The following is a 26,790-nucleotide window of genomic DNA, read 5'->3' as shown; positions in this document are numbered from 1 at the left end:
TATCCTGTTGCAGAAAAAATTCTTAGATGCTTGAAACATCGCTTGAAACAACTGCAGTGAGAAACAGAATGCATACTGAAACAAGTGACATAAATTTTGTATGTGCATGCTCTGTCACATCACATGAAGGTTGCCTTGAAACATAACATCAATGTTGTATATTTGTAAGAAGGCTTAGACTGATGCCTTAGACTGAGTGCATGCAAATAGAATTGCCTCAGGACACATGGTCTGCAAAGTGAAGCATTGAATGCAGTTTAGGTCTTTCATAAATGCTGTGGTGTATGTTCTTCCAATCTCATGAGCTGGTAGAAGCCTATCATATTAAGAAAGGCCAAGTGCATCAATCAGGCTTCAATTTGGTTTTTGGAAATTGAAATATATTTCTTTGATGGCAGCTAGGCATGTGCTTGTTTGCTGTATTGAAGTTGTAGGATGTTGGGTGTTAACATGTCATGTCATTAAGTTTTATTGTGATAGCAGTTATGCAGTCACTTCCGGGACATTCATGCTATCAGTGCCCTCTTTGCTACTGTGCTGTCGTGGTATTAGCACATCTGCAGCTTGTGTGGAGGGAGCTAGAAAGTTTTCAGACACATGAGCAAGATGCTTTGCATTAGGCTGCAAAAAATGACAAAGCTGAGTGGACACACCATCACACTCTGACCAATTGGTTCCCGCTGAGCAACTGTGTGCCATTCAGCAGGAAGGCTATTCAATGGCCTGAGTGAAATGGAAAGTAAAAATCATGCAGCTAAACCTATCTAATCCTTTCATTGGGCACTCACAAATGGTGGCAGTTGTTTTGTGAGTCTCATCTTATGCACCATCGATGTGCATTGCCAACAACGCTGCTGGTGGCACTCGTCACACACACCTGGTAGCTGTAGGGCACTGTTTCCCCAATGTGCTGTGTTGCACCAACATGTCACTTCTGTGCATTGTTAGAACACCAACCAGGGAACTCGAGTGCAGCGCTAAACCTTGCTTTCGCTCTCATTGCTCTGCCCTTCGGCTGAAACTCTCCCTCCCTTCTTCTTCTTTCTTTCAATGCCAGTTTATGCTGTTTTATGTTTTGAAAGTGCGCTAGTGTGAGCTTCATAATATGGAACATCAAAGAAAGAATCATTTTAGGCGTTTCTCTGCTATCAAATTTGAAGTTCAGCCCAACATCCTGTGGGATCCCATCTCTGTCCTGGTCATTCATGCGGCCCTCAATCTAGCAGATATTATCTGTAGTCTTAAGCAAATGAGACATGGCTGCTTATTTTTAATTATTTAACTTTTCTCTAATTTATTGAGGTTCTCAATTATCTGCAGTTGCGCTTAGGTGCATCACTTCAGTGTAATAGAGAATGCATGGTGCAGAAACAGTATTCATGCTGAAGTTGTATCATTCTCATTAATATAATTTCTTCTAAAGATTCCTTTGCATCTTTTTGAAGGAACTGACAACTGACCAATGCATGTCACGTGATTATGGTGTAAGTGAAAAGAATATACCTTATACCTTATATTCATAACATTGTCTAGGATGTTTGTAGTTTAAAGAGAAAACTTGTTTCTAAATTGGCACATAAAGTCACTTAAGACTGCATACAACAACACATAGCTACAAAAAATTGGTTCTACTTAAATTGGAGCCCCCCACATGGTAGCAAAGTGGTGTAAATTAGCTCTCAAGTGCATCATGCTTTTTGTTTAAAGAAGTGTTCATTATATTTTGTGTGCATTTTCATTCTTTTCAACATGTGGTGATTAAAGGAAGTTCACATTTACAAATCGTGCTGCCTTTGCTGCCATTGAGTGGAATAGGAGTACAGTGCTGGTTATTATTGCATTGCACACAAGTTGCATGTGTGCGAGTTTGCAAACCGCCTCCTCCCCCCCCCCCCTCATCCCAGTGTTCTCTGGTATTTGGGACATAAAAAATGCCATCAACTCATTGTGCTATAAAGGAGTCATATTTGCCAGAAGAGAACTTAGGCAAAGCTTGGCTTGGCTTGGAAATTACTGGAGCACAACAAACAGTTTGTAGGCAGTAGCAAAGGTGTGCCTCTATTATCGTACAAACAATTCAGTTATACTAAAAGCACAAGCCACATGAAAATTACCTTGATAAGTTTTCTACTTCTGGGGCCACACTAGTTGACTTTATAATGTCAGCACTACAATCAATATTGTGCTCTCTTATCACTGTTCCCATCACGTGACTTTGTAAAGACAATTGTGAATACAGATAGCACTGTTACTGCTACTACATCCTATCAAAAATTAAATTGTGTGGTTTTACATGCCAAAACCATGAATTGATTATGGGACGTGCCGTAGTGGGGAACTCTGGATTGTTTTTGACCACCTGAGGTTCTTTAACGTGCACCCAATGCACGATACACAGGTGTTTTTGCAATTCGCCCCCATCTAAAGGCAGCCATGGCGGCCGGGATTTGATCCCGAGCCCTCGTACTTAGAAGCACAACACTAAAGCCACTACGCCACCATGGCAGCTATACATTCCGTCGTAGAAGCTCTTTCAGCACTATGGTGTCGGCAGCTTCCTTTGCCATAATCATTTTTGTGCACCTGTTGTATTGTTAGTCTGCAGTTAAGTGTTGTCAGGGAATAGAACACAAAATTCAATTCAATTAATTTTTATTTCGCCATACACATGGTCGGAGCTCTTGGAAAAAAAAGCTGTGTGAAACAGCTTGACTGGGCCCAAGAGACCACATCAAGGTAGAGCACATGACAACGTGAAAATCAGTAAAACGCTAAATTAAACAACAAAATCGAGGTGTTAAAAAAAAAGGGGGACCGTGGAGCCAATACAAAACACACGGTTAAATACGGTATCAATAGCCAACATGTCATTAGGTGATCAGCATCTGCACTGTTTGAAATTTGACTCCTTGAAACAGACACTGTTTGAAATTTCAACAAAGTTACAGATACTTTAGATTGTTTAAGGCTGCTTAAAATCCTGTGCGGAGGCTTCCTCTGTTTTGGCTAGAAAGGCTGCTGGAAAATAAAAGTGCAACACCTAGATATCAGCATAATTTATTTATTTCACTATAATCCTAAAGGCCCTCAAGGGAGGGTATTAGATAGGGTAAAGGCTACATCAGTGAGGCAAAGAACAGTGCATAAATGTAAATACAACACAAAAACAAAACTGGGATAAAATTAATTACAGTGCATCAACATAAAAACACAAGAAACAAAAGAAAAGAAATAAGAATAGTTATCAGTACAGCAACTTTAAATGATTTGCACAAACTATGGCCACATCACAAAGACTTTGGTTACTGGCGCATGAAAAAAAAAAAATTCAGTTTACAAATCGGAGAGTGAAACGTTATATTAGGTATGCAATGGTACTGCACAGAGCGTCTGTAAATTTCGAGGCATTTGTTTCCGTGACAATGTGCGATAGCAGATTATTCCACTCTATCGCGGTGCAAGGTATAAATGACTGATCAAATGCGAGGGAATGACACATGATGCATTTGACTTTGCAAGAATGATTCCAACGCAGAAAAATGGCTGAGGGTTCACACATGAACTCGTTATGAAAAGATACGTGATAGTAAAGCTTATGGAATAGTGTTAAACGAGATATATTATGATGAAGGGACAAGAATTCAAGCTCGGCACAATTTTTTAATGCTGTTACACTGGTTTGTCGTGAATAATCTGAAAAGATGAAGCGTACAGCACGGTTATGCAGGGCTTCTAAGTCAGTTATGAGGTATGTCTGATGGGGATCCTATATGGCTGAAGCGTACTCTATTTTAGGGTGTATTAGTGTTGTGTATGCTAGGCATTTGTTTCCGTGTTCGAGGCATTTGTTTCCATGACAATGTGTGATGGCAGATTATTCCACTCTATCGCGGTGCAAGGTATAAATGACTGATCAAATGCGAGGGAATGACACATGATGCATTTGACTTTGCAAGAATGATTCCGACGCAGAAAAATGGCTGAGGGTTCACACATGAACTCGTTATGAAAAGATACGTGATAGTAAAGCTTATGGAATAGTGTTAAACGAGATATATTATGATGAAGGGACAAGAATTCAAGCTCGGCACAATTTTTTAATGCTGTTACACTGGTTTGTCGTGAATAATCTGAAAAGCTGAAGCGTACAGCACGGTTATGCAGGGCTTCTAAGTCAGTTATGAGGTATGTCTGATGGGGATCCTATATGGCTGAAGCGTACTCTATTTTAGGGTGTATTAGTGTTGTGTATGCCAATTTGCGTAAGTGTACGGGGGCATGTTTGAGGTTACGTTTAAGGAAACCAAGCAAATTTAACGGTTTGTCTTAGCTGGAACAGTACCTAAGATTCAGCTGAGTTGGTCCAAAGTGCATTTATACGGGTGCACAGCATTGCACGCAGCCTGCCTTACATTTACTAAGGAGGCCTCATAACAGATTTTAAGTTTTTTATGCAGCCATGTCTACAGTGAGCATCTGATCTTTATGAATGGTATAGCCTTAATTGTTATAACATTACTTAATGCTCACTGTCGTCATCGTTGGAAGCAACTTACTCGTGTAGTATCTCAATCTTACTTAGTGGGAATATGGAAGCGCCTGGCTCAGTATTGTAGCGCATGAACATTGAGACCAGTGAGAATAGGCACGTTGCTTGCATCATGTCGCTGGTGCACCCCTGCATCATCTGCTACGCTCACTGCCTGCTGCACGTGTACCATAGAAGCTGTCAGTGAACTACAGGAGCTGCCAGCTAATTATTTTTGGGGATAGAATTAGTTGGCCAAAATCAAAGTACACAGCTCTTATTGCACTCTGCCCACATCTGAATGTGTCCATCATGGCCAGGGCTCAATCTCATGACTTAATTCTCAGAGGCAGAACACCACTGCCACTTAGCCACTGTCACAGATGAGCTACTGTCCTTTAATATGAGTATGACGGGACTTCAAAAATTTGTCACCATATCAGAAGGTAAACTTAGGTTTACTGAATTTATGGGAGCTAAAATAAGATGCCCAAATGGGAACTAAACAAAGGTCCCCAGACTTTTTGGCTGGGCAAAGAAGTTGATTTAGCAGAGTTTGTCCTAAAAGGAGTCTATTGTGCATTCCAGTACACTAGGAGTTCGTCTGTGCATACTATTCAGCTTTAGTGCAGTTGCAAACTGCTTGTCAGATTCTGCGTAGAGCTTAGAACTTGTGCATCATTTATAAACAGCTTTCTGCTACTCTGATAATCAAGCAGGTGAGGTGCATCATGGCTCGCTATTTAAAGCTGGATTATTAGGTTTGGTTGAAAAAAAATATTTTTAGCCAAGTGCCTTGCAGGTACTTCACATTTATTTGACAATAGTTTTGCCTCATGGCCATTTTTAGCTCTTCCATTATCAAGATGGTGTGCGTTTCATTTGTGGTTAAAAATTCCAGACGCTCAGAACTTTTGTCCAGCTGGTAGTCAATACTATCAGTTTTGCGCAAAATTGTAAGGGTGATGCATCATCATTGAGGAGTGTTAACTGCATGGCATTAGCATATTTATCTATTGCTTCCTTGAGAAAACCGTTTTTCGCTACCTGCATTCAATGGCTATAATTTTGCTTTTGATAGCATTATTTCGTTGTTTTTGTACCTACCATTGATGCTTGTCATTCTGCTCTTAATGCTGTTATTTTTTCTCTCCCCCATTTTTTCGCTCTTTTTTTTCTCCCCTCTGTGCTGTTGGGCATGCTGTTTCCTCCTCCCCTTTTCATTGGCCTGCGTGGATAGGCCGGTGTAGATGAAGATGCCATCCAGAAGGCTCCAGTACGTAGTGAAGCTGATTGCATCGCCATTTCTCCCTTTTGGAAGCTTCTTGCCAGGGCTGTCATATCTGTCACCTTTAGAGCAGAGCTCAGAGAGCCTTAGAACAGACAGGGACTCTCAAAGAATGCTAGTTTTGTTGTGACATGAATTTGTGGAACATACAGCTCCTAAGCAGAGTGGAATAACTTAATATTGTCACTCTCAGTTCAATTTGAGTTTCTAGCATTTTCATTCAAGTGCACTCTTTATGCACAATTATACTTTTTACTGTTGGTTGTGCAATGATGCAAAAAAGTTCAGATAGAAACCATGGTCGGTACCTTTTTGTAATGATTTTTTTTTTTTTAGGTGGTCAGTTGTGTGTTTCGTACTTGGTTTACTCTGCTCTTAGGCTGACAGGTGTGGCAGTCTAATGGCGAGTACTTTCTACATGTGTACCCTTTTTGCAAGATCATTGATCCAATTTGTTTGAATGAAATTTACATTGGTATGCAGTCTTTATTTGTATTGCCATTTGGTATATTTTGATAGTTTTTACCGCCTTATTGTTAATGTTAATAGCACTGCAAGGAGTGCATTACAACCACATTTTGTAGCTAGCAGTGCTTATTGCCCTGCTACACCACATAGTACTGTGGGCCTGTGACTGAGGCTTGTGTTGCATGGGCTGTGCCTGTTCATGCCCTCACCTGTGCTCTTATGACTGCTTTGAATGCGCACATGAAATAACTCTCATTATATCTCTGCTAACTCTTAACATCACTGTTAGGGCTGCATGTGTTTTATTTTTTTATTCTCCTGAACATTTTTGCTGCTTTCATGTATTCTTGCATGCTTCTAATATTTAGGTAATAGGCATTTTGCGCGTTCTCGTCAAACTGGCTTCAAATAATAATTGTTTGCTTAAAGGGACACTGAGCATGATTTATACTTGACTTGTTCTCTCTCAAAAATTTACATGCTGGCTTTCTACACCATGCCTTGCTATTTTTATGCTCATTAAGGCTCATGTTTTTTGAAAAGTGGTTTGTGAAAAGCCATATTGTACTTCCGCCACCCTGGGTAATATAACAATACAAAACAATCTTGAAAAAGGTGCTGGTGGTATCTATTACAGTAGGTCCTATGAGAGCTTCTTGTTGCCTCTGGCTTGACTTTACTTCATTATGTTGCATGGATAGCTTAATATTCAGTCCCCCAAGTTGAGATGGATAAGAAGACTCCTGTGGACGGGCCACTCTATACATAGCCTATTCCTTGGCTAGGTTAGGAAGCCTTTCATGTTGTTTCGCATCGTGGAGTTCCAAAAGCAGACCACCAATAGTCATCTTCGATGCCTTGTAGCCAGCGCCAAGTGCTTCGGCAATACATTTTGACACTAGGAGAGGTACAGATTGAAAGACTGAAAAAAATCTGTTTTCTTGAAAGCAGCTTCACTTGTTTATATACCCAGCATAAATTTTGGAGTACCGACTGAAAAACTAATCCATCTTAGCACATATGTATGCAGAATTTCATGCATGCCTCCTCACATTGGGACCCATTATTCAGTTTTGAATTGACTTCCCAACAAGGAGTTACAGTGCCATTTGGGATACCCATGTACACAACAGGAGATTGACTAATAGGAGTGCAGGCCGCCTCGCTTGTAGCTTTTGACCAGTGTGTAATCGAGAGCTCCCATGCCATAACTTTATTCTTGCTTTTTTTTTTTAAACGAAGCTTCACATTCGCAGGAACAAATATAAGTATGTTATTTATAAAGATGGAATTAAATAGCAGTTTTGAATTTCAGTGCAGTCAACAAAAATATGATCGCATTAACTAGCTGCATGGGTGGTATTTACTTGTAACTTTGCAGCAGTTCTCCCTAGGATCAGTGGAGTAACTAGGTCTTTTTTGTCTTTTTTCAGTATAAATAAATTAGAGCTCTGTACTGTCCTCATTTACGAATCATGCCCCACAATCTAGATCGAAAATTGAAATACCTCATAGTGTCCCTTTAAGCATAGTCATAATAACTTTAGTGCAGCATGTTTCTGTCCTGATGTCTCTTCTGAAAATACAGTGAGCCTCTTCGATTATCAGTCCCTGGCAGTCTCGGACTGCGTGGGACTGCTGTGCTGCATTCACTTTTGCTCGGACAGCTTCGGAAGCTCCAAGAGTTGTCAGGAGCGTGTTTGTTCTTCACGGACTGGAAGTTTCAAACTGCCCGCAGACTGTCAGAGCTATCAGCAGATTTTTGCTTGGACAAGTGCAAACAGCTAGCAGATGATGGCTAAAAAGTATGTGCATGGAGTCTGCCATCATGCTATGAAAGATGCCATGTGTTTTGGCTTACTTTGCACGTTTCAGACGGCAAGTATTGTACACTCGGCTATCACGTCTCGTACATCGGTGCTTTTTGTGCAATTATGCAAGCTTTTCATGAGTCGTGTAATTCTGCAGCTTTAGTCCCTGTTTTATTTAAGAGCCAAGCCCAGTGATCAAGTGCACATTTATTTATTTATTTATTTATTTATTTTATTTATTTACATTAAATAAATAGAAAAGAAGCTCACATGCTTACTTTTCTTGATGTGTTTGTGAAATCTGTCATGCTCATTACTATATGTGTAATGAACAGGTGGATTTCGCCTTTTAGGATAGTGAAACAGGTGTGCAAGGAAGCATGTCCTACTGCATACATGGCTGTTTCTCTCTGGTAGCAGGGGTGGTATACAATTGGAGTTTCTCCGATTACTTTTCACATATGTTCATCCCTTATGTTGCCAAGTTCAAGCGCTTGCTTTTTGACATGCAGAATTAGTACAGTGTACATGCGCTCTGTCCGAGACGCGCGTCGGCTCTTTCGTAGATGGCCTAACGAGCTTTAAGGATATCGGCGGGTGCTTTCTGCGTGAACAGCGCTGTTGTGCGATTGTGATTTTGCCTATGTTCGTGTGGAAATCCTACTTAAATTTCACAGGCAATGAGAGAGCTTAACTACATCAGTTAAGTGGCACGAAGAGCAAGAGCGTGACGTAAACTGTGCTTTGCGAGCATGTTCCATTTGCTCAGGCTGTGACTCCACTATGCAAGCATTATGGTTATGACAGCGATGTGTCCTTCAAGGCTGCACTATCTTGGAGGCTACTATAATGAATTCGCTGAGTAGTGGCGCTATCTATGAGTAGCTAGGAGCAGACAACAGCAGCCAGGAGAATGACTTTTGGCCATGCTGCTTTCGAGTGAAACTTTGAACAGTTCCCGACAGCTGGATCACTTCACTGTGACGTACCCGTTTGTCAGGGCTAGTCAGACCGGAAGCTGCGGACGGTTTGTGGACAATGCCACACTGCATAATCGAAGAAGCTCACTGCAGCACAATGATGTACAATCTGTTGCAAAGGCTACTGCACCTTTGTTTGGAACACTGCTACAGGAAAAATGGCTTGTACTCACAATTGCTTATACCAAAGCCATGCACTGTCATGTGCAATGTCAATCTCTGAATATTGCACGTCATTTTACATCATTCAAAGGCACTGTCTTCACTTGGGTATCACGTCCCATAGTGCCACAATTTAACTAGCAACTAGCACTGACCATCATCACGTCTTAATTTTTGTGTAATGTAGTTTGTGTTTATTTCCTTTTTTCATTCCTTGCTTTCATCCCTGAGTAGATTTAGCTCAGCTTGTACATTATCTTAAAAAATATTATGCACATTATTATGGCATATTGCAACAATTGTTCCTTACCTCATGGATTTTACCCGTCATCATTTCACTGAGTGGTTTTAATACTTATTTTATCATTGCTTACACGTAGCTGTGGTAAGTGGTAAGCTATACATTTTGTCAGCTATGCATTTGTCGTCAGTCGAGGTAACAATTGCACCTTGTGGAGGAAAGAACAAACTGACGAAAAGCCCAGATGCATCGCAAAAAGTGTGGCAGAAGTTGTTATTCTAGGCTTCGTTGTCCTCATTTATGGGGAAAATACGAACAGTTGCTAAGAAAGCTTATTGCTCCATGTGGCCGGCATGACCTCGGTCGTTGCTGTGCAGAGATGCTGTGCTGAACTGTGACAAAGGGAAAGTAAAGTAGAGGTGAAAGAGCTGCCTGTTAGGTTGGACATGCTGATTTAGGGAAGCTTTATAGAGAGTGACGTTGGGGCTTCTCAGTTTTTTCCTTGATTCATGTTATGGCATGTTAATTTATGTTCTTGTAGGGGTAAGTTTCACTTGTCATCAGTTCAACAGCACTCGCATAGGGCCAGACCAAACGTAAAAGCTTGTGCTCGTGTCACACAGAAAGGGGAGTACATCGCTTAATATTGTGGACAGCAGAAATGGTAGGCGCAGAGCTGTCCCTGACTTGCACATAATATATGCTGCGACCTGTTCTTGTTTATAGTGTTATATGGAGGCACATGAAGGCACGTTTACTTTCTTTTTCTTTTTTGTCATTTCCAAGAATAAGTTCACACACATGATGGATCACAGGTTTATCAAAACATGATATTTAGAACTGTTTACATTTACTACAGCCAAAATCAAGGTACGCTAATCTTGACCAATTCCGCCCTCTCGTCAGCCTTCAAGAAAATGAAGAATTTAGCTGTGCGTTTCATTCATATGAGGGTGGGTTGGAACATGTAATCAGTGTTACAGGAAGTGCTGGGCATGTTGATGTACTGTATTGCTTACCAGATAATTAATTTGGGGTGCATCACCTCAACAATACTACTGCTACATGAACTGAGCGGGCTTCAGCTGTGCAAATCTGATGCAGTCATAAGAAAAGATGAGAAACATGCAATTATTGCACTTAATTGTGATGAAATAGTTGAAAAGGGGGAGAAAATTTCTGCTCTTGTCGGTCTCCAAGATTGTCTGCCAAGCTGGACTTAAGCAGACATCAAAGGTTTTTTTTAATTCAACAGAAAACATGGGAAAGAAAAAAAAATTTAAATTGGGCGATGTGGAACAGCAGGTTTTGTGGCACTTGGTGCCCACCAGCTAGCTAATCCTGCTGCTATGTCATGTGGCTTTGTTAACGAAATAGAGTGCCTTTAACCTGTGTAAAATGCTGTGTGGTTAGTGAAGCTGCACATTTCATATGGTACTGTGTGCCTTTGATATCATCAAGTTGCTAGCATGAGTGCTAATTTTCCTTGCCCTCTGCAACCCCGCTGTAAAAAAACACTGGTGAATTCCGCGACACTAAAGTAGGCTCAGTCTGGCCACAGAGTGCCTTTTTTTTTCCCAACAGACTGTACTTGAAGCAGTGCATGTTAGGTGATAATAAACTAAATTGTAATTTTTCTTATATGTAATACTTGAGTCATCCTTGCATATGTCAGCTTGACTGCTAATTATGTTATTGTGCATATATTTTTTCATTTGGAAAAGGCAGAGATTTTGCTGTAGTAGATGAGTATCAGAGGTTGTTAATGTTTATCTGGACCTTGTTCTTCCTTTAGTGGTTCAGCACTGGTATATACCATGTCCATGTAGTAGTGCATGCTTCTACTCTGGTAATGAGCTCTTATTATTTACCAATACACTGCATTTATGCATATGCAACTAATGGGGCTTTGCAGTTTGTCGTAAATGTAGTCTTGGTTCCATCAATCTTAAACCCACTCACTATTCTGTTAGCCATGTGCCCTTATTATAAGCTACTATTGTGCATTTATACACGAGGCAGATAACTGTGATATGCAAGATCTCTTGCATATCTAGTCTTTGCATGTATCCTCACTTTGGTTATAATAAAATTAAAGTAAGTAAATCCAATATGAGTTTAAAGTAGTGGAACGATAGGTACATGTAGAAAAAAGTGAAAAAATGTGAAGTGCTATTCTAGTGCCAGTGATTAAACAATTGCCTTTGTTTTTGTTAAAGCTGTGGTGACAAATGCGTCATTTAAATGGTTGGCATTGGGCTGAAGCTGTCATTTCATCACATGTTCTTACTACTGCAGTGCTTTCATAGTATAAGGTTCAGCTCGGCAACTCTTTACTAGTGTGGTCCACTCATAATACTCGGAAAAGTTGAAAATCCACTTTTCATAGCGTGTCATTATCTCTGGGACAAACAAAACTGTCTTTCAGGACTGCTCATGCACTCATGAAAAAGCAGCACTTCTTATCTTATCTTATCTTATCTTCTTATCTTTATCTTGACAATTAGAGCATTTGAAAAGTGCATCTTTTAAGACAGCCCTGCGGCTATCTGCACAAACTTAGTCCAGTGTCAAAGAAGCTATTTAGCATTAAAGGAAGTCTATGTAAGGTAAGACCTCAATTTCAGCCTTTAAAGAAAAGCTGAAGAGGATTTAGAATTGGAAGATTTATGGTGGTTTGGAAGGCTGCCAAACTATAGTTCAACTCCTGAAGTTATTTGCTCGATTCTGTTCTGCATTGTAGCAGCACCACAATTGGCATTCAAATTTTCGTCTATGCTCTGCTCCTCTTCGCATGGAATGTAGCCAAGAAAAACTGGGCCCAAGGATGGCGTCAACACAAGGGTCACACGAGCTCTCTGTTTGAATCGCGCGTCTTGCCGATTCCCCACGATAATGTCATTATAGTCTTCGTCATCAGAGCCCGCTAGCTCGCTTACAGTGTCTCACAGATGCTGCTGCTCATTTTTTGCTAAATTAAAGCGACTTCTGGCAACTTGTGACATAGTAAACTGTGATTTTCGTGTGCAGAAAGTGAAAAACTAATTCCCTGAAAGCTCACTTTCTTTTTTTAAGTGCTTCAGCTTCCCTTTAAACAAAAGAATTGTATATTCAGTGTTAAGCTATTTGAAGGAAGTCTGCACTTTTTGCTACTGGTAGAGCCTGACCATTGGGCTGTTTAGAATCCAGGCACTTTATGTAGGCTAATGGGTCTTTGAAAGTGCTCTCATGTGACTGTCTGCAATAATGAAAGCTTATATTGGTGCTGTTTCCTTAGCTGTATTTCACTATTTTTCACTATTCATGGGAGAGGGAGTGGCTTTTTCAATCAAGGAATTTTTATCATTGCATTTAGTACACTGTGATGATCACATAGATTATGCAGTTTTGGCACATAATCACGTGTGATATTGTTATAAGTGGACTGCTGTTAGGGAGTTGAGCTTCCAATATCTTCAAATAAGCTGAACTGACATAAACGGCAAAGGACAAGCTTATGGGGTACCCTCCTTGCAAGCATAACACACCACAATTCATTTCTGATAGTCACAGGCCATTTAGGCCTAATTTCATCCCTTGTAAACCTTGATTGGACTATATTTCAAAATGATAATTATACATATTGCAGGCAGCCACTGATTTATATGTGCTGCGAGACATCATTGGCTTTGTGCACCTATAATAATTAATTTAGTAAATGTTCCGAGAGGAATATTTAATTTTCTAGGCCTTTGTAAAGCGTGTGTGACATGGTTGCATTGTTTGGTAGTACTTATGTTCTTGCAAAGATAATTGTGGTGTTGCAGCTGCGCAAGGCAATTAATGTCTGTTGAAAGCTTAGTGGCTGTGGATGCATTTACAGTGGACCTTGTTAATTTGACTTTAGTTAATAAGATTCTTCACTTATTCAACCCCATCGAAAGGTCTCACTGGCAACAATGTCTCTGGGCTGAGCCTTTCGTTATTTCAATCTGTTAAGTGCCGTGCACTGGAAAATTCAACATTGGCTGACGTACATGCATGCACCTAAACTATGCTAGGCAATGGAAAAATTGCACCAGAGCTGTATTTGTAGCATGGATGCAGCATTGCTATTCAAGATAAGTATATTGCTACGGAACAGTATTTGCGATGACGAAGAGGCGAGCAGTGTGAAGACGACGACGACGATTAGAGGCTAGCGCGGGCTGTTGCCTCTTGGCCAAGTGCGGAGTATTTTCTTGTAAATATACTTGTATATAGCTTTCGTCTGCGTCTTCCTATGTAACATATCTGATGGAGGTGGATGTTCCCTGTACCTCATCACAGAGCTTTGCAGTGGACAGTACATCGAGCCTTCCTTCATGGCTCCCGGCTTCGACAACTAGACTCTGCCTGCTCCGACATCTGTTGCCACTTCGACAACCTACATCGCTCACCCCGCTCCCCATGATCCTGGTGTATTCTTGGGCAAAGATGGGGAAGATGTCGAGGACTGGATCAGCCTGTACGAACACGTCAACTGCAATAACCGGTGGGACCCTACTATCATGCTCGCTACCATAGTCTTTTACCTCGGTGGCACACCTCAAGTTCGGTTTCGGACACACGAAGATGAGCTCACCAGTTGGGATTCGCTTAAGCAAAAACTCCGAGTCTTGTTCGGCAACCCCTATGGTCCCCAACTTGCCGTGCAGAAAGCGTTTTTTGGCCATATGTAGACGTCAACAGAGCGCTACATCACATACATTCAGGACGCCTAGGCACTGTGCCGCAAAGTTGACGCACAAATGACTGCGTGAGACAAGGTTCCCCACATCCTCAAAGGCATTGCCGATGACGCCTTCAACTTGCTCGTTTTCAACAACATGGCGACAGTGGATGCAGTTATAAAAGAGTGCTTCCGCCTGGAACTCGCTAAAAGCCGACGTATCGACCAGCAGTTTGCCCATATGCTCAACACCCCAGCGACATCTTCCTGTGCCGACGCTCCTCCTCCCAGCAACACTGGCAATGTTACCAGGATCGTCAGGCGTGAGATCGAGGCCGCCTATCGGCTGCCTTCGACTCCAGCTCCTCCAACGCACCTGCAGTCACGATTTCCCCGATCCAGGCAGTTGTCCGCCAGAAGTTCGCAAACATGGGTCTTCACATCATCTGCCTGACCCATCACCCTGATACCCACCCGGCTTCTTCGATTCCACCATGTTTCCGCAACCCATCTTAATGGCGCACTGCTTACAACAAGCCCATTTGGTTTCACTGCCCTCTAATCGGGCACATTTCTCGGCACTGTCGCTGGAGTTCCCCGACCTGGTCTACTTATACTGCCTACTCTCGCCCCCAAGGTGGCCCTTCTCGTCCCTATGCTGCACACTCCGATAATGCCGCCACTGATTTTTCTGTGCCGAACAGCCACTATGCTCGTTCGCCTTCGTCCCAATGACGACAATCTCGCTCTCCCCAGCCCCGTCGCTCCTATTCGCCGACTCCCTTCGGACACCGCTCCCAGCCGGAAAACTAGACAATGCAGCATCTCAAGGTGACACTGCATTGCTCCCTACGCCGCCAAATCCTCTACTGACATTGCCCACTCATCTGAACCTTCTTGCCGTGCAAGTCGACGGTGTTTCTGTGTCTGCTCTTATAGACACTGAGGCGCATTTGTTGGTAATGAGCGCTGACCTTCGTCACCGGCTGAAGAAAATAATCACGCCCGCCACGATGCCTGCTGTCCATGGCGCCGATGGCGGTACAGCCCCCGTAATTGGTATGTGTGCCGCCCGCGTCTCCTTCGCCGATCGCTCCACTATCGTGCTATTCACAGTCATCGCCAACTGTCCCCACGACATCATCCTCGGCTTAGACTTCCTGTCCGCACATTCTGCTCTCATCGATTGTTCTGCCAGTACTCTCTGCCTTGACCTGCCTGTTCTGGATCCCGCTGAACCACACCCCAGTCGCCTCAGTTCTGTAGACTTCGTTCGCTTGCCACCTTCGGCACTTGCTTCTGTTGACTTAGTGACATCCCCACCAGTCCCCGACAATCACTACATTGCGGCTCCTATGCAAGATGTCCTCCTTACACACGGGATCACAGTACCTCATACAGTTTTATCTATTAAGGCGAATTGCATCTGCCTGCCAGTGGTCAATTTTGGCTTGACGACACAAGTGCTGCCACGCGGGATGTCTCTGGCCCAGCTTTGCTCATTCGAGGATCACTCAGTAGCATCTATTGCAGTAGACAATTCAGCTGGTCCTCCTCTACCATCGCAGTTGGCAACTTGTACCATCGCCAACTTACAGAAAATGATTGCACCCGACATGCCGTCCGAGCACGCTCATGAGCTCTACTGCGTTCTATTATACCTACCACGATATTTTGTACTTCAACGATCATTGTTTTGCCCAAACTACAGCTGTTAAACATCGCATTAATACCGGTGATGCCCCTCCTATTCATCGCCGCCCGTATCGAGTGTCACCGGATGAGCGTCAAGTTATTCACACTGAAGTTCGCAAAAGCTTGCCAAAAACATTATTGAACCGTCATGTAGTCCATGGGCGTCACCTGTTGTAATGGTAAAAAAGAAGGATGGCTCATGGCGCTTTTGCGTGGATTATCGGCACCTTAACAGGGTTACCAAAAAGGACGTGTATCCCCTACTTGGATTGATGATGCCCTTGACTGCCTCCACGGTGCTCCTATTTTTCCTCTATTGACCTTCACTCTGGCTACTGGCAGATTGCCGTGGGCGATCTCGACCGTGAGAAGACTGCTTTTGTTACGCCCGACGGTCTTTATCAATTCAAAGTGATGCCGTTTGGTCTGTGTAACGCTCCTGCCGCTTTTGAACGCATGATGGGCTCCCTTCACGGTTTCAAATGGACCACATGCCTGTGCTACTTGGACGACGTTATAGTATTCTCTCCAACGTTTGCTACGCACCTCAAGCGCCTCTCAGCAGTCCTGGACGTTTTTCATCGAGCCGGTTTGCAACTCAACGCATCAAAGTGCCAATTTAGCCATCGCCAGATTACCGTCCTTGGACATCTCGGTGATGCGAACGGAGTGTAAATGGGCCCAGGCAAGATCTATGCTTTTACGCACTTCCCTGTTCCGAAGTGTGTCAAGGGTGTGTGCAGCTTCATCGGCCTTTGTTCGTACTTCCGCCGTTTCGTGAAAAATTTTGCGGCCATAGCACGACCACTAACCAAGCTATTGAAAAAAGATGCCCCTTTTCAGTGGGGTTATAAAGAGGCCTCTGCAGTCTCGCATCTAATCGACCTTCTCACAACGCCTCCCATTCTGGCCCATTTAGATCCTTCTGTGCCTACCGAAGTTCGTACTGATGCCAGCGGTCACGGAATTGGCGCAGTACTGGCACAACGCCAGCTCAGCCACAACCGTGTTATCGCTTAGGCCAGCGGGCTTCTCTCATCTGCGGAGTGCAACTATTCCATCACTGAGCGTGAGTGTCTGGCCCTAGTTTGGGCGGTTGTGAAGTTCCGCCCATACTTATATGGCCAACCCTTTCCCGTTGTCACAGACCATCACGCACTTTGCTAGTTATGCTCACTGAAAGATCCTACAGGAAGACTTGGTTACTGGGCCTTACGCCTCCAAGAATATTCATATTCTGTCGCCTACAAACCTGGCCGACTACACAAGGACGCTGACTGCGTGTCTCGCTACCCGGTAGACGAGCCTGATGATGCCGACAGTAGTACCGCCAACGGCGTTTTCTCTGTGTCTGCCTTCGCTAACATTGCCGATGAGCAGTACCCAGACCTATCGCTGCGAGCACTCATCGAGCGTTTGCGCCCTACACCTACCGACGCATCCGTTCGCCGATAAGTCCTCCAGGGTGGCATTCTGTACCAAAGGAACTTCCTCCCTGATGGATCTGATCTTCTTCTTGTCGTGCCAAAACATCTATGACAGACTGTGCTCTTTGAGATGCATGACGCACCCATTGAAGGATATCTTTTGGTAACCCGCACGTACAACCGCGTCTGCCGCCGTTTCTATTGGCCTGGTCTCGCTCGCTCCGTCCGACGCTATGTTGCTGCTTGTGATCACTGCCAGCGTCGGAAAACACCTCAGGTGCTACCTGCCGGTCATTTCCAGCCGATCACCGTCCCTGTGGAACTGTTCTTTCGTGTTGGATTAGACCTCCTCGGTCCCTTTCCCACGTCATCCTCTGGGAACAAATGGGTAGCCGTCGCAACTAATTACGCCGTCCGATACGCTATCACACGGGCTCTCCCTACCAGTTGCGCCACTGATGTCGCGAACTTTCTCTTGCGTGACATTATCTTTCTTCATGGCGTCCCACGACAGCTGCTTACTGACCATGGTCGTAACTTCCTCTCTAAAGTTATCACCGACATTGTGCGTTCCTGCTCCATTCAATACAAGCTGACTATCTCATACCATCCTTAAACCAATGGCCTGACAGAGTGGTTAAACCGTACTCTTACCGATAGGCTGTCCAAGTATGTTTCCAAGGACCACCACGACTGGGACATCGCCCTTCCTTACGTCACATTTGCGTACAATTCTTCCCGGCACGACACCACCAGATTTTCTCCATTTTATCTACTGTACGGTCGCGAACTGACTTTGGTCCTAGACACGGCACTTCCTCCTGCTGCGATTTCAACAAGCGAGTATGCGCGCGACACCATCGCCCTCGCCGACCATGCACGCCAGCTTGCCCGTACTTGACTGACGGCCTCTCAAACCACTCAGCAGCGTCAGTACAATGCCCGCTACCGTGACGTACAGTTTTCGCCTGGTGCGCTCGTGCTCCTGTGGTCGCCCTCTCGTCATGTCGGACTTTCAGAGAAGCTCCTTTCACGATACACAGGGCCCTACTGCGTGCTGCGCTAGGTGACGCCTGTGACGTACGAAATTGCTCCTGTAAGTTGAACCTCATCCTCTACTCTGGCATCTAGTGATGCATACATGTAAGTAGGCTCAAGGCCTACTACGCTGTTTCCAAGTCCAGCCTTTAGTCGCTCCGGGACGGCGCTTTTGCCGCTGGGGGTAATGCTACAGAACAGTATCTGCGCTGACGAAGAGGTGAGCAGTGTGAAGACGACGACGACGATTAGAGGCTAGCGCGGGCTGGTGCCTCTTCGCCAAGTGCGGCGTATTTTCTTGTAAATATACTTGTATATAGCTTTTCGTCTGCGTCTTCCTACGTTACAATATCAAGAAAAAAGGGCTTCTCATTGTAGCGTGATGTTCTGCTTGGTCCCAATTGACAAATGCAAAGAGAGATTATGCAAACAGCATAATGGAAATCCACCTGTCTGCCTGTGGAAGGTGCCACATTTTATGTGTTCTCCCTCTCTTGCCCCCAAATTAACATGTACAAGGCTTGCAGAAGGTTGCATAAAGGAGCAGAGGAAGGAGCAAGAAGGCATGTGAAAGAAAGATCTTGCTTGCTCAACATTATTGGAAAGCGTTCAAGCTCTTGTGGTATGATCTCCTTCCAAAGACATTGTTCCTTAAGCTGTACAGGGCAGTGTACCGTGAGTTTTACCAGATTTGTCAGGGAAGTGAAGTCTGCTGTCACCAATGACAACTCGTAACATTCTCTGCTCAGGAACTGGCAGTGTAACTGGGGTTAGTGATAATGAGAGCTGTAAAGATTGTGCTGATTGTGTCAGATAGTTATGTATATCTATCTAAATCCATAGAAATGGAGAAATTGTTTTTCTCAGCAACTGCTGCACACAATTTGATGAAGGTTGTTATATTTAAAAGAAAAAGTTGAAAACTAGGGACTGTAGGAAGCAAATTTGTCATTTATGCTTTTAATTTTTTTAACAGAAATTGTACAAAATTGCAAAATTTCAGAAAATGAAACTATACCATTTACAACTAACTCAGCAGTGAAAAACGATATCACAGTTATGTAAATAATAAATCTAATGTGGAGAAAGGTTACGTAGTGTACATGCCTCTGAAATATGCAACCATCTTGTAAGTAAACTTTTGCAAAACCCTCATAAACATTGTAACAAACTCACATAAGTGAGAAATTCATATATGATATTTGTACACTTTAATGCTTTAATGGATGCAGTTTGCAGAAATGAAAAGGTACGAATTTCAAAACATTGTGCTTCTATATTTTTTAAACCTACTTACTTTTGGCAATTTCTGTAAAAGAATAGATAGCCTAAATCAAAATTCTGCTTCCTACAGTCACTATAATTTAACTTTCTCTCTCTTAAATGCAAAAATTTCTTTCATACTGATGCAGGGGTTGGCTCATAAAAGCATTCCTGTGTTTTACATGTATTTGAATAGGGAGCATTGGAGTTGGCGCTGAGCTAAAACTTCCTTTAAACTGATCCTGCTTTAGTAAAAGGTGCAAAACTTATTGTTTAAAGTGTTCCATTGTAAATTTTCTACCTTCAGAGTAAGCAATTTACTGATTTTCAGATCTTATTATTCTACATATGTGCACGAATATCCAATTTTTAGGCATAAGGAGTATAACATTCAATACTCTTTCAGTTTGGCTGTTGTTACCTAAATTACGTGATAAATGTTGAGGTAAACTTCAACATTAGATAAGCAGACTATGCTGGTCTGAATAAATCAAGCTTGTACACAGCCTATCTAGGTGTGTAAACTTATTTGCACGAAGCTATAAGCAGAGTACACATGGAATCATTGAAGTCAACCTTCAGCAGTTTATTGCTTCACAATATAGCTTTGCATGTGTATTTGCAGCTGAGCTTAGTTACTGTTTTGTGTTTGTGGCTTTGTCCAGCTACTGGACAATGACCATGTGGGTCGGTCGTACCAGAGCATGGCTGTCAAGGCCAGTGTGGAGCCCAGTGCCAATGTTGCCTGGACCTCTCTGGAAGGCACAGTGGGGTCTGGTGGAGTGGTACCTTCTGCTGGAGGAGCCAGTGTTGCAGCTGGCTGTGTGGCCGAGGACGACACAGTAGCAGGCAGCATGCCTCCTGACCGAGGTCCTGGTAGCCGCCAGCTTGTGCTGCTCATGGTGCTTCAGGGGTGCCGGCTGCTGACACGTGGCAGCTATGTGGTCACCCTCATAATGATGATGGCCTGGAGCATCACCTACCACTCCTGGCTTACCTTTGTGCTGTTGCTGTGGTCTTGTGTCCTCTGGATGATGCCCAGGTGGGAGGTTTTCTGCGATTCATTTCATTCTGAGAGAGGGAGAGGAGTGGTGCTTTCTGTTAATAGGCATTTTTTGATGGGTCATCATCATCATCATCAGCTTATTTTAGGTCCACTGCAGGACAAAGACCTCCCCCTGCGATATCCAATTAGCCCTGTCTTCCACCAACCGATTCCAACAAGCACCCACGAATTTTCTAATTTCATCGCTCCACCTACTCTTCTGTCGTCCTTGATTGCGTTTTCCTTGTCTTAGTACCCATTCTGTAACCCTAATGGTCCAACGGTTGTCTAACCTGCTCATTACATGACCTGGCCAGCTCCATTTTTTTCTCTTTATTTCAATTAGAATATCGGTTATACCCTTTCACTCTCTGATCCAAACAGCTGTCTTTCTGTCTCTTAACGCTATGCCTGACATTATTCGTTCCATCGCTCTTTGCGCTGTCTTTAACTTGTTCTCAAGCTTCTTTGTCAGTCTCAAAGTCTCTGCCCCATATGTCAGCACCGGTAAAACGCACTGATTATACACACCTTCCTTTTCAATGATAACGGCAAGCTTCCAGTCAGGACCTGATAATGTCTGCCGTATGCGATCCTACTCATTTTTATTCTTTTATGAATTTCCTTCTCATGATCAAGGTTTCCTGTGATTAATTGACCTAGGTAAATGTACTCCTTCACCGACTCTAGAGGCTAACTGGTGATCCTGAATTCTTGTTCTCTTGCCCAGCTATTCATCATTATCTTTGACGTAGTAGTTCTGCGGAAACCCGCAAGGTGGAGAGAAGTAATGAATAAAGGGAAAATCAGACATCCACCCGTTCATAGCAATAGATACAAAGGAAACCCATACGGGTTCCTCGAAAGAAAAGCCTCAGAGTTGAAGAAAAATTCGTCCTGGTCCGGGACTCGAACCCGGGACCACCGCCTTTCCGGGGCAGCCGCTCTACCATCTGAGCTAACCAGGCGGCTAGCAGATGGCAGGGCGAAGTGTTGTCGACAAATCAGCGGCTGTCTCGCGACGATTTCCCGCTTGAGAACGGGTGCCGATCGCTGTGCTGCACGAGGGTCTACAGCGTGCCAAGGGGCGCCAGAATGGAGAGCGGGAAACCAGCTTTCAAACGAGACCAAGATGGCGCCGATCGGTTCGCGTCGCGCGGAGCTATGGCAGCTTGAAAATGAGGCAAACCTTCGCGCTTGGCGTTCAATTTCGGCTCACCAACGTTTCTAAATTGCCGTTTTTCTTATACTTCGAGTAGGAATTGAGCCATAATATTTTGTAGAGGCATAGTTAGGACATTAAAGACTTCAAAAACGCAATTTTTGAAAATTGCCATTTTTGACCATTTTTCGCGATTTCAAGACCCGCGTCCCCCCTTAAGGTGGCTGTGGAATCTCTGTATGTATTTTCCAGGGTATTTATGTAAGCAGTCTGTATTCATTGATTACGTAATGCCTCTATGGCTGCTGGTATCTCTACTGAATCAAATGCCTTTTTGTAATCTATGAAAGCCATATAGAGAGGTTTATTGTACTCTGCGGATTTCTCAATTACCTGATTAATGGCATGGATGTGATCCATTGTAGAGTATCCCTTCCTGAAGCCAGCCTGTTTGTTCCCTTGGTTGACTAAAGTCCAGTATTGCCCTTATTCTATTGGAGATTATTTTGATAATTATTTTATATAATACTGGGATGGGAGTAAGCTAATGGGCCTATAGTTCTTCAATTCTTCAATGTCTTCCTTTTTGTGGATTAGTATAATGTTTGCATGCTTCCAGTTTTATGGGACCCTTGCAGTCGATAGACACTTCGTATAGAGAGCTGCCAGTTTTCCAAGCATTATACAATATTGTGAATAAGCGATGATATTGTGAATTAAGTGAAAATATTTTAAAGTAAGTGATATTGTCATGGTCTTGTTTGGTGTGTGCAATGTGAGTGATTGCTGTGTGTACGTGATACAAGCTCACGGTTGGCCTGCTTGCGGTCATCACCTGCTTTGGTGGCCTATGCGGAGCTCCTGCTGCTGCTTCAGTATCTGTACAGCCTTGACTTGACTGATGAAGAGCTGCCGCCGCGGGTGAATGCAGTCAACCTGGCCCAGGTGGGCCTGTTCAAGTATGGCAACAACTCATACCAGCCACTGGCTGTCAAGGTTAGAGATTAGTGAACTTTTTGCAGCAGTTATGTACAGCATGGCTGACTTGTAGCACTAGAGACTTGCCTAACAGGGTTTACAATGGCTTAAAAACGCATGGGAATGTATTTTGGGGGGCTGTGCAAAAGCTTGATTAGTGAGTGGATGATCAGCTTCCAACTAACAACAAATGGTACATTCGGTTGGTTCCTACCGTGCTCCAACTTGGGTCGCAACGATGTGAAGCCCTCTCTAGATTGAAGCCAGAAAAAGCATGCCCAAGCCAAACTTACACCTACTTGCCGGAGCAATTGTAGGCTGGAAGTGGAAACACATCAACACTTCCGTTGTAAGCAAACATAAGAAAACGTAAGAAAATTGTGGCACTCACAATAAGACAGTTCATTCTGAAAATGATTATATATTAGAGGGAAATAAAGCAAGTAAGAAAGAGATTGAGTGCACTCTGATCTTCTTCCACTTGCATAATGGTGATGCTGTTGCAAGTGCGTGGGTCTCATTGTGCATAATGTATTGCATGTTTAGCCTACATGGACTAACACATGCTCGATTGTATTGCAGCCATTAACTATTACCATGTCAATTCTTGACTGAACATTCTCAGATCAGCTGCATAACATTGTCTGTTATGACTGCCTTTGCCATGATAGCGCAGAAAAATGGCTCGCTTCAAATTGACGTTTAAGAACTGTTGTGAAATTCAATAAGAAGAAATTCAAATGTGGGTCATTACAGCATTAGCACTGCAATACTAAGCAGTTCCAACAGAGCCACATACTGCCTACCATTGTATGCAGCTACCTGTCACCGTGCTTTTCTTTTTGTGTAAACAGATGCTGTACACAATTATGTTCTGGATTACTTTGCGCCAATATGTGGAGCACCAGCGCACGCCCCCTGCACTTGGCATCGGTGAGTGATGAACTTACATTAAAATATTCCTGGTTCAGGTCAGGTAAAACTCAACGGTAAATGCAGTGACTTGCCGGGAATTCTGGAGTGCCCTTTTTGCACATGTTCATTCATTTTGTCTGCATTTTAGGGTTGAATAAAATTGTGAAGTTGCTAAAGCTTTAGTCAAGGAGTGGACAAATTTGCAGACTTGCAGGCAGATTGGTGTTGCGACAAGTGCATTGGCACAGAGCATTCACATAATAAAGAATTAGAGGAAGTGATTGTAGCCTTTCTAAAGTACTTCTATCAAAGTTTTAGTTCTGTAATCAACACAATGGCTGGTAATAGCTATGAAAATTTACCCTGGGACTTGTTTAAAAATGTGTTTCAACATGACAAAAGCTTTTGTGCCAAAATTGTAGGAAGTGCACGCCTTTCCTACTGCATGGTGGATGGTGGACGACATGCTCACATTTTGTACATGCGATGACGATCATGTCTGCAAAGTATCTCGCCAAATATCACACTGATGTATGTTTTGAAAACAACTGGAAACTTTCTTAAGGTAGCCATTCTCTCCACCAGCAGAGTGGTGTCACATGCGTGGCAATTCCATGTCAGTCTTAGAGTCTGATAGCCAGCTGCAGTGCAAACTCAGGTATTCTCATTAAAAGCAGAGCTCGTAAAATTGCTTCCAAAAATGCAACATACAACAAGAAAAGACAAGAAGTTAAAAATGGCCGTGTAGGTTGTGATGTGAATGTCACAAGAGCCCTTGGCTCTGATATGGAAGAAGGCAAGAGAGACACGTTGCTTACAAGCACTGGTCAAGAGAATACAAGGAAGCTTCTGCTGTGAAGACTTGACCACACTGTAGCTGGTGTCGGCAGTTACTATTTGACACTACTTTGGTCTGAAAATAGGATTTTCAGTAGTACCTTCATTTTTGTTCCTATAACTTTTCCACACCCAGTTGCAAGTTTCTGTTAAAGATGTGTTAAAGATGTGTTAAAGATGTGTTTGTGGTAAAGATGTTAAAGATGATGTTAAAGCAGAACAAAATGCAACGTTGTACCTCCTTCAAAGTGGTGCCTGGTTGGTTCCAAACACCTGCTATTTCGAAACTACAAGCACATCCGCTGCCACTTTTCTTCTAGAGCTTGTGTTATATTTTGCTTTCAGCAGGACATGAGTGCATTCTGCATACAATAGCAAAGCGTTCTAGTCACAGTGGTAGAATAGGAGAGGTAGCCAAACGAGCTCCGCAAGCACGTCTCTACTCCTCTCAAGTTTATGCAAATGTCGCCAGGTGGCGAGGCGATCTTATGGGCCTAGATAAGTGCTTTGCAAGCTTTCTGCGTTGCAAACAGTCCATGATTATCACAAATTTTCTTGTATTAAGAGGTTATGTTTTTAATACAGAGAAATCTCGATGCAATGGCCTTCATGGGACTGCAACAAATTGTTCGTTGTTCTGAAAGGTTGTTATAGTGGAAGCCCTAAATTTAACCATTCCGCCCATCGACCCATCGGTTGTCACCATATGAGCGATCCACAAAAACGTTGCTGTTGGCTCTCTGGCCACGCTGTTGCAATTTTCCGAACATTCCACCACCGTGCACCACCAAAGCACCGTATAGTAAGAGCGGCACACGCAAGAGACGTTGACGCTGAGGAAACCACCGACAAAGAGGAACCTCTGTCACCTCCAAAGCATAGTTTCGTTTTGTTTGTTTGTTGGTTTTCATATCCTTTGCCGCATACACCGTAACTGTCTCACTTGGGATGCACAACCTGAACTGTTTCAAAGAAGGGTGAAAAAAGGAACACTTGTCTGGGCAGAGCATGCACTAGCAAAACCTAATGCGTCATCACCTCCACAATATTATTATTATTATTATTATTATTATTATTATTATTATTATTATTATTATTATTATTATTAAAGTTTTTTCCCTTCGGCATTGCCTCAGGTTTTCCGAACCCATGCGCCGTGACATCCGTTTTCTGCACCTTGTCATCTGCTAGCTTGCTGTTCCGGCTGCTGTGACAGAAGTCTAAGAATTCTCAAATTTCTGAATATTAATTTGTAGTGCTGAGGTGTTGTTGACATGGGGGACATGGGAACTGAATAAAGCTCGTTATTCTGAAAAGTTCGGTATTCTGAAGTTTGTAGTACTGAAATATTTTTACATTGAAGCTATAAGCAATCAGCAGGGGATTTCTGAGAAGTTTGTTAGTCTGAAAAGTTCGTTGACGTGGTGTTTGTAGTAACGAGGTTTCTCTGTAGCATGCCGAGACTTTCAGCCAGTCTTGTACACAAAAGTAAGTGTACCAGGCTGTATGGAGCTTAAAAATAACAAATAGGCATGGGCAATTTCACTATGACAGTCGCAGGTCGTTGATCTTGAGCAATGTACATTTATTTTTATTGAAGCGGTAAAATTCCTTTCGGTGAATGCACAGTGCCTAAAATATTTGACTTACAAGTCACTGTGTGTAGCGCTGAGCTTATGAGCAGTTACTTTACACAAGAGGTGTAAGTAAATTGCTCGGTGGTATTGTCAGCACTTGCTTAATTATTGTTGAGCTCCCTATGAAACGGAAGAACAATCTGTTAAAAAAAAATTGGAACCAATTTTATTTGCGATATGGTACCTTACTTGCACAATACACAAGAAAGGGGATAGCTGTTGAAGGTTACAATGCATAATGAAAAGAAATGGCCTGAATATAGCGACACTGCGATTGAGCTCAGAAAAATAAATGAAAGTGAATGTTCCTACACGTGTTACTGTGAAGCACTTAATAACACAAATTCTGACAGCTTCCCAATTTTTAGTTTTGTCCTCCGCTTTTCGATTTTGACTTTTGCATACTGGCACATTCTCATTGGCAATTTATTGTGTAGCACTTTATGTATAATTTTCTTGTGATCTTCAAAGGATAATGATACATATCTGGTGAACACAGCAACAGCAACAGTAAAGTAAAATTTCTATTCCCATTTACCCCATATAAACAGCTTTGAAGTTAGAGGTAATCAATTTCAGGCCGAAAATTTGGCGTATTAACCCACCATTTACTGCAAGTTGGAAG

The 26,790-nt window shown here is 43.0% G+C and overlaps 1 protein-coding gene across 4 annotated transcripts in view; it reads left to right on the top strand.

Annotated features, from left to right (window-relative positions):
* The window catches only part of Piezo (piezo type mechanosensitive ion channel component), a 228,796-nt gene that overhangs the window by 42,699 nt on the left and 159,307 nt on the right, over nucleotides 1-26,790 (top strand). For 3 of the 4 annotated variants that reach the window (XM_065439611.1, XM_065439610.1, XM_065439613.1), the window contains exons 9-12: nucleotides 5,769-5,804; nucleotides 20,257-20,633; nucleotides 22,605-22,794; nucleotides 23,631-23,709. In XM_065439611.1, the coding sequence (XP_065295683.1) occupies nucleotides 5,769-5,804; nucleotides 20,257-20,633; nucleotides 22,605-22,794; nucleotides 23,631-23,709 (682 nt within the window). The remainder of the gene's footprint in view (nucleotides 1-5,768; nucleotides 5,805-20,256; nucleotides 20,634-22,604; nucleotides 22,795-23,630; nucleotides 23,710-26,790) is intronic. The other variant, XM_065439612.1, reaches the window with a different exon arrangement.

This window comes from Dermacentor albipictus, chromosome 1, assembly GCF_038994185.2.
Source record: "Dermacentor albipictus isolate Rhodes 1998 colony chromosome 1, USDA_Dalb.pri_finalv2, whole genome shotgun sequence".
NCBI classification, from domain to species: Eukaryota; Metazoa; Arthropoda; class Arachnida; order Ixodida; family Ixodidae; genus Dermacentor; species Dermacentor albipictus.
Note: the sequence above shows the minus strand (reverse complement) of the source record. Positions and strands in the feature narration are given on the sequence as shown.